Source organism: Narcine bancroftii, chromosome 6 (genome assembly GCF_036971445.1).
Source record: "Narcine bancroftii isolate sNarBan1 chromosome 6, sNarBan1.hap1, whole genome shotgun sequence".
Classification (NCBI taxonomy): domain Eukaryota; kingdom Metazoa; phylum Chordata; class Chondrichthyes; order Torpediniformes; family Narcinidae; genus Narcine; species Narcine bancroftii.
Window position 1 is genome coordinate 41,768,189 of NC_091474.1, and position 14,254 is coordinate 41,782,442.

The 14,254-nt window shown below is 45.1% G+C and overlaps 1 protein-coding gene across 3 annotated transcripts in view; it reads right to left on the reverse strand.

The window, feature by feature from the left end:
- LOC138736011 (engulfment and cell motility protein 2) overlaps positions 1-14,254 on the reverse strand; it is a 236,027-nt gene that overhangs the window by 54,084 nt on the left and 167,689 nt on the right. For 2 of the 3 annotated variants that reach the window (XM_069884794.1, XM_069884795.1), the window contains 3 exons: positions 12,278-12,298; positions 10,404-10,503; positions 1,358-1,509 (listed from right to left, as the gene is read on the reverse strand). In XM_069884794.1, the coding sequence (XP_069740895.1) occupies positions 1,358-1,509; positions 10,404-10,503; positions 12,278-12,298 (273 nt within the window). The remainder of the gene's footprint in view (positions 1-1,357; positions 1,510-10,403; positions 10,504-12,277; positions 12,299-14,254) is intronic. The other variant, XM_069884796.1, reaches the window with a different exon arrangement.

A 14,254-nucleotide genomic window follows, 5' to 3' on the forward strand; every position in this document is an offset into this window, starting at 1 on the left:
AGAGAAGTGTCCCAGTCTCAGTGTGAGAGTACAAGCATTATTTTCAAAAACAAAAAAGTGCATGTAGCATTCCCCCAAAAATGTAAAGTAACCACTTAGAGCACACATGTCAAACTCTGGCCCGTGATATAATTTTATTTGGCCCGCAAGATCATTTCAAAAATGTATTAGAGGTGGCCCGCCCTGCAGCGAGAGCCGATGCTGTTTTTTGGTAATGTCACCCCCACCATCCTCCCCCTTCATTGCACATCCTTCCCCATTGTAACACGAGAAATTGTAACATGAGAAGTCTGTCGATGTCATCAGCCGGCAAGCCAGTTGGAAGGCTCCCCGCACAACCAGTCACTTCTCCCACCTGTCGAGCGGTGCGGCGGATGGGCGAGCGCCTGTGATTTCCTGTCGGTGCGACGGGCATGGCAGGCTGCGCATGGCCCCATGGCAGCGCGAGCCCCGCGCGACTGGCACCGGACGGCCCTTCCACAGCGCGAGCGCACTTCTCCCGGTCGCCACGGCCTTCAGCGCTTGCACCCGCGCGTACCCCAGGGACGGCTGGTTCGGCCCTGCACGTGAAGAGAGAGATGGTGGCTGTCCGCAAAGGCTGATCGGCAGCGCGCTGGGCCTGAGTGGGTGGGTAAGCAGGGGTGGGCAGAGGGTGTAGGTGAGGAGTAATGGGCAGGGGAAGTTATGGTGGAGCGAGGGGCAGTTAGAGGGAGGGATGAGTAGAAGGAGGGGTGGATAGAGAAGAGGTAAAAGGGGAGGGGCAGGGCGAGTAGGGGAGGGGTGATTAGAGGGTGAGAGACAGGTAGAGGGAGGAACAGGTTGAGGGGAGAGGCAGTAGAGGAGCGTGTATAGGATGGGGTGGGTAGAGGCAGAGCGAGTGGAGTGAGGGGTGAGTAGAGGTTGGGTAAAGGACTGGTCAGGTAGAGGGATGGTGGGTCGAGGGTGAATAGAGGCCTAGAGCCTGAGGAGTGAGCAGGAAATGCTGAGTCCTGATGCAGGCCAAAATGGACACAGCCTGTGAATGCTGACTACATCTCCACAGGGACCAAATAGGTTTCCCTCAGGTCAAGCAAAGGGTGAACTTGAGCTACCTACTCCTGACCTGTAACATTATCCTCCTAAAGTTATATCCTAAAGTTTAACATTACATATGTTGAAAGAAGAGAAAACAAGCAGATGTTGTTGAAAATTTTCAATAAATATTTAGTTAGGCCCTCGACTTAGTCCAAGTTTTTAATTTTGGCCCTCCGTGAATTTGAGTTGGACACCCCTGCCTTAGAGCATTTTTGTCCCACCTAAGCCCAGGATTCAGGGTGCACCTCTGCTGGACAAGTGTAGCAAACTGTGTCATACTTACACCTGCAGGTGTGCAATGAGCTGTCCAACGGTAATCTCTTCTGCCACTTTCTTGTAAAGGCTCTGACTGTTCAACACCATGCTCTCCAGAATCGCCAGCGACCTCTGCAAGATGGAGGCATCCACTGTTGTTTGGTTGACATAGCTTGCAATCTGAGAAATGAATAATTTTACCATGAGTGGCAAGAATCAATAACCAGGTTAAATCTTCAGTTCCTCTGAAAGTCTGGAACTTCCAGTGTGGAGTTAGAGTTTCTCTTTAACACTTAATTTTAGTATAATTTGAACTATGCACTTGAACATGCAAGAGTTTCAGATAAAAACAAAAGAAGTAGAAGCAGAGGGTGCCATTCAGGCTATTCAGCCCATTAGGTCAATGCTGACATTTTTGCTTATCTACAATAATCCCATTTGTCTGTATTTGGACCACATCCCTCTGTTTTGCCAATTTATGTGATTGAAGAGTAGTGATTGTATCACCTCCTCTAGTAGCATTGTTTCAGATGTAAAGCACTCACTATGTGAAATCAAAACTATTTTCCTGAATGCCTTGCGCTGCTGAGGATCCGTACAGAATGTTGAGGGGGGGATAGTTCTTCCAGTACTCTTCCACAGTGTCCTACTGCCCATCCGTTCTGCCCAGTGGCCCAGTATAGGTTTAAGTAGCCAGTAGAATGGGGATGGTAGTGTTTTATTTTTTACACCAGAGAACCCATGAAGATCAGTGCCCAATTTGGTGGTCTCCATGCTCAGCAGCCCAGACCTCGAGGGTTGTGGGCCTGGGGGAGCAGCGGACAGACCCAGGGCACCAGAGTGGGAGAATACCCCACCCTCCCCTTCTGAGTGAAAGAAGTCCGGGAGCAGGACCAATGGGAAAAGGGTCCACAGCAGTGGACCAGCAAGGGGCTTAGCCTAAGGCCTCATACCAGGCTGCTGGGAATCGAGTACAGAGACCAGGAGTTGTGAGGGTGCCGATAGCGAGCAGGGCTCCCGAAGGACCTGGGGGCCAACAGCTTTTTGAAAACACATTGGGTATTCAGAGCCAGGGGCTGAGAAGGGACAGGTGGTGTGACTACAGAAGTTACAGGAGACAGCACCATCAGAGGAGGTTGTATGATCCACAGATATTAGATGTCTCTGAGGAGACTGTCTTTTGCCTCTCTTTCTTGTCTTATCAGGGGTGCCTCTGTTTCTTTCTATAGGGCAAACCAAGCAAGTTTTGAGTACATGTCAATAAAAGGATCTTGCATCTTGAACATACTGCACAAATTCCACCTCACATTTCATGGCAGTTAAAATCCACTACTATTACCACTTGATTAATCTTGCAGCTGCCTACATAGGTGCTCCTCTGATTCCTGCTGTCTGGGAAACCTGTGATGCAATCCCATCTGGGGCAGGAGGAGAAAAAGAAATATAAGCAAGATAGGTGCAGCAAGTAGGGGTAAGAGGCTTGAGAGCAAGAAAAAGACATAGCATTATTGGAACAGAGCAAATGCATGCGAGAAACCACAGAGATTTGCAAGTGACCCCCCCCCCCCACCCCCCACAATGTCAGGGTCTGAGCAGCAGAGGCTTAGATCGGTGGAACCAGGACACCTTGGAATATTCAAACCAGGAGATAAGAAAATCATAGGTGAGGGGATCAGGGGCCCAAGATTGCTGGAACATCTCGTCTTACAGTGGCTGCATAGATATGTACTGAGCCCAGTCTTGGCTGAGCTTCAGACAATTTTACATGATCGGAGCCAGTGCAAGGAGCTTTGTTTGTGGTGTGGAAATAGGCTATTGAGCCCATCAAATTTCTCCAAATCTCTGTTCTAAGTGGATGCTCTTCAATCTGAAAGTTGTTCCCTCTTGTCCCAGACACTCCCACCACAGGAAACAAACTTTCTGCATCTGTCCACGCCTTTCAACATTCTCCTAAATTCCAACAAGTACAGGCCAAGAGCTGTCAACTTATTCCCCAGTCTTTATTTGGCGGGGATTTCTGCTCTGGAAATGTTGGATAACAGGCAAAGTTTGACAAGTCTGAGACACGGAAGAGATGTAGGAAGCATGTGGATATTTGCAGTAGAATGAGGCTGCAGATATCACTGGTGCCTCATAGCTCCAGGTTCAGACCTGGTCGCTGGTTCCATCCGCATTCGAAGTTAAGTTTATCTCTGAAAAAATACCTAGGACAGTGGAAAGGGTACTTCTGTGAGCAGACTAACAGGTAATCACTAGCATTCACAGGGCCATTGAAGAGCACAATTACAAACATGGTGTAACAATATAAAAAAGAACATTTGAAAATAATTTATTGCCATCCAACTAAGAGGGACATCACATCCACACTTACTTGAATGACCTCAGGTTGGCCCAGGATGAATTCTATTGGGTCAAATTCTGAAATGGGACTCAATGTTGCAACCTTTTGCACTGGTTACCCCTCTGCCCTGAAGACAGTTTTAACCTGCAGCAGAGCCTGGACCCAATAACCATTTGTGTTACAATGCAGCAATGAAAGAGACATCTGATCCGGGGGCCCATAGCACTCCCTTTCCTACAAAACTCTGCAATCAGTTCACTTTTTGATGTAACAAACATGTATTCTCATAGATGTGTTCTTAGTTCTTCCTCTACCACCCCATCACAAGGACAATGAATAACCACAGGTTGAAATCTAGGAGCACCAAATCACAGCAATCATCCATGAGTTGTAAACACTAATTAGAACAAGCAGGGCTGATGTTAATTAAGCTTCACGGCACATTCTCAGAGTGAGATGTTCTCGTTAACATCAGCATTGGGTCAAAACTCAGCGCTAATACTGTGGTGTGACCCCCAATGCTTTCACACCTTCCAACAATTCCCATGGCCATATGTGGAACAAGGCAGGGCACAGGAACAAGCACAGACAGAAAAACAGCCAGGATAGGGGGACAGAGAAGATGTGTAAGAGGAAAAGACCATGCAGACAAGGGTGGGGGATGTGAGGGGAGTGAGACGGGGAGATGGAGAGATCTCCGTGTGGACAATTTGATGGTGCATTGTAAACCAAGACAGCATGAAGAGGCACAGGACAGAGTCAATGGGAAAGTAGAAATGGGGCACTGAAATATACAGCAATATGTTAGTTAGACCCCACTTGGAATATTGTGTTCATTTCTGGTCAGCTCACTACAGGAAGGAGGTGGTTGGGATAGACAAGGTGCAGAGGATGATTGATACAGTGTTCCCCATAGATGTTCTCAATGGTGGGGAGGGTTTTGCCTGTGATGTCCTGGGCTGTGTCCACTACCTTTTGCAGGGCTTTACACTCAGGGGTATCGGTCTCCTAGACTGTGATGCAGCTGGTCAGTGCACTTTCCATCACCTATCTGGAAATTTGCCAGGGTTTCTGGTGTCATACCAAACGCCCACAAAAGCCTGAGGAAGTTGAGGGATTGACGTGCTTTCTTCACGATACTATTGGCATGTTGGGTCCAGGAAAGATCCTTGGAGATAGTGACTCCCAAGGACTTAAATGTGCTCACCCTCTCCACCTCTGATCCCCCAATGATCACTGGGTCTTACACTTCTGGTTTTCTCCTCCTGAAGTCAACATTTTGGTGACACTGAATGCAAGGTTGTTGTTGGTGCACCATTTGGCTGTTTTCAATCTCTCTCCTGTAGGCTGACTCATCACCCTTTATTATACAACCAACTATGTGGATGGTATCGTCAATGAATTTGTAGATGATGCTGTTGTTTTACCAAGCCACACAGTCACGTGGGTAGAGCAGGGGGTTAAGAATGCAATCCCTTAGTGCTCCAGTACTGATGGGAGATTGTGGAGATGTTTTCACCAATCCTCACTGATTGTGGTCTGGAGCTGAGGAAATCAAGATGTTGAGTTCCAGTTCTTGGGAGTTTGCTGATTAATTCTGGAGGGATGATGTGTACTCGATAAATAGCATCCCGATGTATACATCATTGCTGTCAGGTGTTCCAGGGTTTTGTGTAGAGCCAATGAGTGGCGTCTGCCATAGACCTGTTGCTACGATAGGCAAATTGGAGTGGATCCATGTTGCCACTCAGACAGGAGCTTATATACTTCAATTCCAGCCTTTCAAAACATTCTCAGTGTTGATGTGAGTGCCGCTGGTTGAAAGTTATTTAGGCAGGTTACCACACTCTTGGGCATCGGTGCAGATGAGTACTATGCCCTGCTGGAGTGAGATGTTGAAGATATCTGTGAAAACATTGGTAAGTTGGTCAGCACAGGTTCTTAATACTTGGCTGGGTATTCCATCCAATCCAGATGGTTTCCTTGAATTCACTCCCCTGAATTCACTCGAATACAGACAGGAGAGGATCATAGGGGACATGCAAGTGCGCAGTGGTGGTTCTTTCTTGTTCTTGTGGTTGAATCGGCTGTAGAAGGCATTGATTTTGTCAGGGAGTGAAGCTTTGCTGTCTCCTACTTCACCAGATTTTGTCTTGCAACAGGTTATGTCATTTAGTCCTGCCACAGCTGCCGGGCATCCCTCATGGTTTCCATTTTCATCCAGAAACTCAACTTCACCCAGGAGCTGGCTGTCCATTGGACAGTGTGTAGTGATCAATTAGTACATAGCAACACAATTGAGGAGTTCATTCAGGAGGTTGCGGGTAGGAATTGTATTTGTCTGTTGGTGCACGATTCTACACTTTCAATCCTTTTCCCCAACAGGAGGGAGAAGAGCATGTGTCTGGGGCAGGATGGGTCCTTCAGTATGTTGGCTGCCTTTCTGAGGCAGTGGGGAGGTTCGATTGAGAGGAGGGAGGTTTATGTTGTGTTCCGAGCTGCAATGTCCACTCCCTGCGCAGTTCCTCCTGACCTTGGGCAGATCATTTCCCATTCCATGGTGTAATGCATCCAACTAAGATGCATGCAATTGTGCACTTATAGTTGTTAAGGGACATGAAGACATGCTGAACTTTTTTAGCCTTCTAAAGTAGAAGAAGGATTGGTCCTGTAATTCTATCTTCTGTAGGATTTTCTCTCACAGCTCCCCATCTGTAATCCCTGCCGCTCTCACCCTTTATGACCACGTACTCACCCAGAATTGCTTCCACAGCCACGCTGCCTTCCTCGCGGTTTCTGTAGACTTTCATGTTTTACACGAGTCTGTATTTGGTCCAATTGTCTAGCATTTCCATTTTGTTCCTCATTGTTTTGAAGCAAGTATGTCCACACATTTTCTGGGGAGTGGGTCGAACACATCATATAAAGGGTTAACTCATTGGCTCCGTGCCATCAATGTCTGCCAGGCCGTGGGAAAAGGATCTCTTGACTGAAGCTAACACTGGAGTTTCCCCAGAGGACAGGGGGTTTGGAATTGCTTCCAGGCTCAATAACCCTTTTGTGTCACAGCAAACAGAGTAGGAAAGAATTACAAACCTTTGAGGTTAAACATTAGAGGGAGAAACTCCTTCATTGGTCCCATTTCCTTAGAAACAAAACCACTCCTGTTTTTTTTAAACTAACAACTCAATTAATCAATTTGAAGGCTTCATTTATCTTGGCGGATGAGTACTTTTCACATGGTGCTGGTCTAAGCCTTGGATGGATAACTTTTTTCCAAACTCTGGTTGTCATTCCCTTCCCCCCGCTAACTCCATCCAGAGCTTTGAGGCAGTACTAGACATGAGTATTTAAAGCTTCTGCTTTTGGAGGAGGGTCGGTTGGGGCCAGTTCAACAGTTCTCGCTTATCAACAAAACAAAATAATGCTCATAGAGGTGAGAATCCCTGCGATCAGAGCACTGCAAACTGTAAGGAGAGCTTGGACAAAGTTGGGTTGTTTCTGAGGCTAACCTAATAAGATTTTTTTTTAAATTATGAGAAGCATGGATAGGGTAGACAAAATTTATTTCCATGGGCATAAACAGCAAGTGCAAGAGGATGTGTATTTAAGGTGAGGGGGGAGTTTAAAGGAGACGTGCGAGGCAAGTTTCTTTGTCCCCCCTCAGAGATGGGTGGCTGGGAGAGGGTGTCAGGGGTAATGGTCCAGCCAGGGGTAAAGGTGGAAGCAGATATGATAGTAGTGTTTAAGTGGCTTCCAGATATTCACATGCAGGGAATAGAGGGGCATGGATTACATGCAGGCAGAAGAAATTTAGTTTACTTTTACATCATGTTCGATGCAGAAACTGTGGGTCAAAGGGTCCTGAGCTGTACTGCAGCATGTAGAAACAACAATCAAAAGGCACAGCTTGTGGATGGTGTTGAGGTGAAGTATGTCAAAGATGCATGAGGATTCTTCCTCTGTCCTTATGAAACACCACAGGAGACTGCAAACTCCTTCAGCACCCATGTGAAGATTAATTCACTTACACTTATCCGAGAAGGAAAATTTACCACAAGAGAGACCAACACATTTATAATGTGTTTCATGTAGTATTGTTTCAGAGACTTTATTCTGGGCACTTGGGATGAGGAACAAGACTCAAGGTTGTCTGTTGCATTATCTGGTCCATCAGCTGCAAGCATGGATATGAGTGTCTCCCTCGTTCTCACCCACCCCCCTAGAGCCTGCACTCCTGACCTGCCCTGCCTCCAGCCAAGCTGATGCATGACATTTACAACACTGGGTGGAAAATTCCCCAGTTACACTGCATCCACAAAGAAGGGCAAATCCAATCTGGCCACTTGTTGCCCAGTCATCATCTCTCAACCATCGGCAAAATGATCAAAGGAATCACTGACGGTGCTGTCAAGTACCACTAACCTGTACACCAATGCCTCATAAGAACCAATCACCTGGTCTAATGCACAAAGTTCCAGAGATGAGGTGAGAATAACTGCTCTTGACCTGAGGCCACACTTGACAAATTATCAAGCAAGTAAAAGTCGAATCAATAAACATCTCTTCAAGATGCCTTCCTGACCAACGAGGAGGTGTTGAGGGTCCAGGGAAGGTCGTCCCTTATTTGCACACCAAGGAACTTTGTGCTCTCCACTATTTTCATGACAGGACAGTTGATGTGTAATGGAGAATGGTTCTCCTGAGGTCCACAATCATCTCCCTTGTTTTCTCCACATTGAGACTCAGGTTATTTTACCATCTGTAAATTTGATGACTCAGTGAAGAGACCAGTCCTACCAACTGATCTTACTGTGTAATTTTGTACTATGTCTTAATTGTACTACATATGGGATGTCTAACTGGTTTGCTCAGACACCCTCTTATCATTGCGGGTTTGATGCATGTGAAAAATAAACTTGAACTCCACTGTCCTTCTTGGCTCAAAAATACCAGGATTTGTTTAATGAGAGTGACCAGGAGCTAATAAATGCAAGGCACTTCTGACTGGTGACACCATGGCTCAAGGGAAAGAATAAACACCTAGCCAGAATCAAAAATCACAGAGTGCTACCGGAGTGCACATCATTATGTCTATGCCAATCAGGAGAGAGCTTTTCAGCCAATTTCTAGCACCAGCTTGTAGCTCTGCAGGTCACAACTCTTCAAGTGAATACACAGGTCTGTTTAAACATGGGGAAGCTTTCTGCCTTCACCATCCTTTTTGGCAAAAGTTTCCAGACCTCTACAAATCTATGGATGGCATCTTCTTTCCTAACCTTCCCTCTGGGGGAGGATATAAACCTCCGGACCTGAAAAATAAATTAAAGAGGAGCTGGAAATCTCAAACTGTATTGACTTTCAGGGAGTAATAACAAAGTCCCAATGCAGGGTGTGGAACAATGCAACACAGTACAGGTCCTGCAGGCCATGATGTTGTGCCAATCTGTACAAACTTACTCCACAACAGTTCCCAACCTCACGTCAGTAACCCTTTATTTTTCTTCCATCAATGTGCCTGTCAAAGAGCCTTTTGAATGTCTCTATTGTATGAACCTTCAGCACCACCCCCAGTAATGTATTCCATGCACCCAACACTCTCTGTGTAGCAAACCTACCTCTCACGTCTCCCCTAAACTTTCCTCCACTCATCTTAAACAGATGTCCTCTGGCGTTTACTGTTGTCACCCCAAGAGAGCTCATCTATCTATGTCCCCATAATCTTATACACATCCTCTAAGCAGTCTCTCATTCTTCGTCAATCTGGGGGATATGATACCATATTTTTTTATTATCGAGTCAGAAGCTAAATGAAATTAGGAAAATCAGATCAACAAACCATCTGCAGAAGGGGTTCAGTGCATTGACAGCATCAGTGGGAGAAAAGGAATTGCGTACTTGATGAAGGATGCTGACCTGAAATGACCAACAATCCTTTTCTCCTGCAGATGCTGCCCATCTCCGAGTTCCTCCAGCAGTTTCCTGTCTCTCTCAAAAAGTCAGGAGCTACCCCTCGGCTTCGGAGCAGTAGCCCTTGCACCACGATGGTATCTGTCTCATGAAGTTACAGAAAACTCCAACTCCATTCCAATGCACGCAAGATGACACAAATGTAGCAATAGGATCGGCAGCTTTTTTTGTGAGAATGGCATCCTCATCGATGTTAAACATTCAACCAGCATCACAAAAGGACGCAGTCCCACATTTCCTACCACAGTTCAACAGTATTTCGTTAGTTGGAGGACGTTATTAAACATCCTGGGGTTATGCAAGACACAAAATAAAAATCATTTATACCAATAATGATAAGAATTAATAATTACAAGACGAACTGGACTGCCAACAATGAACCTATGGTCGACTAGCTGGAGAGGAAACAAAAGGTACAGTGGAAAGGTCACCCTGGCCACACTCTCTGCACTCCCACCTGTCAGGAAGAGATTCATGAATGTGAGATCCCACACCATCAGATGCAAGGGAACTTTCTTTCCCGAATTTGTTAGTCTCCTGAATGAACCTCATATATACCGCCTCTGTTCTTGCCATCTGACCTCACTCTGCAATTCTGCACTTTTGTAGTGCATTTGACTTGTTGTGCTAGGTATGAGATGACTAACTGGTCTGTTTGCCAAACAACCTCCATCTTGGTGCATGATAATAAGCTTGAACTTGAGGTGATCCTTGAACAGGAAGCCATCCCAATGATCAGCTCTTTCACTCTCCTTCCTCTGACCTGCTTGATGAAAGCAGTGGAGATCATATCCCAGGAGATGATGCCGTGGTCCATGAGCTCCAGGAAAGCCGTCAATGTGAAGGCCAGCATTTCCCCAAAACTGCAAGGAAATATGGACAGGGAGGTCAAAGGTCAGCACACACAAAGCTAGCAGGTTCAATCATGCCCAAGTTCTTGCAGCAGTGAATGAAAGCAACATCAGTAATCACATGATCCTGTGTGAAAATCAGACAACCTTCACTTCTCACCCAGTCAAAAAATGCATTTCCCAACATAGATCCTGATGCAAGCAGACAAGTCCTGTCCAGCACTGTTAGCTGAGCTCAGTCCGGTTGGGAGCATGGGCATTAACATGACAGGGTAAGGCGGAGATGTTTGGGGATGGGGTCAGAACACAGGATAGACCAATGGCCCCTCAAGCCTGCTCTGCCAATAATGAGATGATGACTGATTCTCCACCTTAAATGCTTATTTGATACCTTAACCCCATCTCTCTTGATTCTTCCAATGTCCAAAAATCTATCCGCATCAGTTCAGAAAGAACTCAAATGTTTGAGCCTCCACAACCTCTCCGGGAGAGAATTCCAAAGACACTCCCTATGAATTTAAAAGTTCTCCTAATCTCAACGTCAAATGGCCTAACTTTATCCTGAGACTGTGATCCCCAATTCCAATCTCCGCAGCCTGGGGAAACATCCTCTCTGCATCCAACATGTGGAGCCTGGGAAGAATTTTGTATATTTCAAAGAAATTATATTTTTAAATTCAGAGATGGAATATAGTAACAGGCCCCACTCACCCACAAGCCCAAATGCACCTACGTGACCAATTAACCAAATAAACATATGACTTTGGGACATGGCAGAAAACCAGACCATTCAGAGGAAACCCACACAGTCATGGGCAGAATGTAGAACATTCTTCTTATTCCTTGAAGAAGGGCTCAGGGCCGAAACATCGGCAATATATCTGCTTTTTATGGATACAGAAAGGCCGGCTGAGCTCCTCCAGCATTTCAGTGGGTTTTACTTTCGTGCTTCACTTAGAACGTACAAACTCCTTACAGATAGCACCGGAATCAAACCCACTAGCCCCTGTACTAACTGTGGACTTCCATCATTCCTTTATAGTGAATAGAAGACTAGCCTATTTGGCCTCCTCATATTACAGATTTCCCATCCCAGCAACAAATCTGGTGAATTTTTCCACGTTCCTCAATGATAGGTATATTCTTTTATTGGTAAGGAGACCCAGATAAATTTGTTGAGACTTTCTAGGCTAATCCATAATCCATTACACAACTTTCCATACCGGGTAGATACAAAAAGGCTCAGCTGATTATATTTGCAATGTCCGTCGGGAATGGAAAGAATTGGAGTGAAAGTCACCTCATGTCTGCTCCTTCAGTTAGTTCTTACCTCAGCACCATGTCCTTCAAGACCCAAGTCTGAAAATCTGCAAAGCTCTGATTATTATGGAGGGGGAGGGGCTGGAAAAATCAACAGCTAACATCAAAGCCTTTTAGGCAACGTTCAGCCTGATAATTCACTCATGCAATGGGATTATTTGAAAGCTCAAAGAAGCTTCCACCATCCAGATGACTAGAGGCAAGGTGCACACTTGGGTTTGGACAAGCAACTTTATCAATAGACCAAGACCGGCTGGCAGGGAGATGATCAGGTGCTCCTGACTGACTGCACTTCAAGATGCTGTGAAGGAGGTCTGATTTACAAGAGACATGACTGTTAATGTCATACTGCTTAACATGGCAATCATTACCCATAAAGCAACAATGTTGGTACAAGTGGTTATCCAATGAGGATGAAGCAATCAGCCAAACATTCTCAATAGTTTCATACAAGAGCATCATTTACCTGAATCTATCCAGCAAGTTGCTTGAAGTGATGGACAAAGGAGGTAAATGAGGATATTTGGTATTAGAACAGAAGAGCAAGGAGAAACATGCAATGTTGAATTTTCACATTCATCCACAAATCCAAATCAACTCTCTGAACTCCTTGACAAGTCTAACATTGTCATAGTTTACATGGCATGGCTTTCCTGCTTGATGTAATATTTCCCCCATTACATTATTGGCATATAGAATACATGGCATTTAATACAAAGTTATCACAGAAAATTTGGATTGGGAAGTTGTGGAGGGCTAATATTTATTCTGTGCCATGAGGTTTGTCATGATCAGAAGGAAGATTGAGGAGGAACAATACAGTAATCTGGAATGTGCAGGACCTCCAAAATGAGCAAGTCAACCATTTCATCCCAAGCTGGATCTGGTCAGAGTTCACTCTTCACTCTTGGATTGCAAATATCTGATGCAGGTATCTACTGAAGGAAGGCAGTCTGCTGTCGGAAAGCTACCGGATTATTGAACCAAACTCTCAGGGATTTGCTACTTTACCCGATAGGTATCTGCCAGAAAGTCACCCAATTAACAGTGTAGGAGCAACACATGAAGTGCTGGAGAAACTCTGCATGTCAGGCATGGACAGTCGATGTTTTTGGATGGAACCCTTCGTCTGTGTTCTTTCCTCTTGCCTCTGATTGTACAGGATGTGCCAATAATCTGCAGAGTACCACGTTCATTTGTTCCAGTCAGGATTAAAGTCAAATTTAACAAGCATAGGGAACCTTGGTTTTTGAGGGATGCTGGGGACTTTGTTAAGAAGAAGTGTATAGCAGGTATAGGCAACAAGAAGAAAATGTGATGCTTGAGGAGTACAAAAAAAAAGAATTCAAGATGGCTAAGACATGAGGTTGCTTTGGCAGACAGGGTGATGGAAAATCCGAAGGGCTTCTATAGTCATATTAAGAGCAAAAGGATGGTAAGGGACAAAATTGGCCCTCTTGAAAATCAGAGTCGTTAACGATGTATGGAGCAAAAAGAAATGATGTAAGATCTTAAATGGGTATTTTTCAACTTTATTTACTCAGTTAACTGACACAAAGACTATGGAGGTGAAGCAAACGAGCAGTGAGGTCATGGATCCTGTATAAATTAAAGAGGAGGAGCGACAAAGTTCAAATTTATTGTCAGAGTATACTGCATCACATACAACCCTGAGATTCAGATCCTTGTGGGTCAGGCAGAATTCCTACTTATCGATCGTGCAAAAAAAAAAAGCGTATTCAAGAAAAGATATGTATACAAAAAAGAGAAATATAAACAAGAAGGAAGTGCAAACAAACTTTGCAAATACACAAGATCAATAATTAAAAATGTGCAAATAAAGGTCCTTAAATGAGACTCTGATTTGAGTTTGTTGTTTAGTGGAGGTCTAACAATTGTTCCTGAACCTGTGGTAAGACTATATCTCTTTCCTGATGACAGCAGTGAGAACAGAGCACGTCCTGGGTGGTATAGATCCTTGATGATTGCTGCTGCTCTGCGACAGAGAGAGAGAGTTTTGCCTGTGATTTATTGGGCTATGTCCACTACTTTTTGCAAGGCTTTCCACTCAGAAGTATTGATGTGCCAATACCAGGCCATGCTGAGGCCAGACTTTCTACAACACATCCGTACGTTTGCCAAGGTTTTCGATGTCATACCAAACTTCCATAAGCTCCTGAGGAAGTAGAGGTGCTGATGTGCTTTCTTCACGATGACATTCGTGTGTTGGATCCAAGAAAGGTCATCTGAGATAGTGATTTCCTGGAATTTAAATCTGCTCACCCTCTCCACCTCTGATCCCCAATGATCATTGGATCGTACACCTCTGGTTTTCTCTTCCTGAAGTCCATAATCAGCTTCTTGGTTTTGGTGACATTGAGTGCAAGGTTGTTGTTGGTGCACCATTCAGCCAAGTTTTCAATCTCCCTCCTGTAGGCTGACT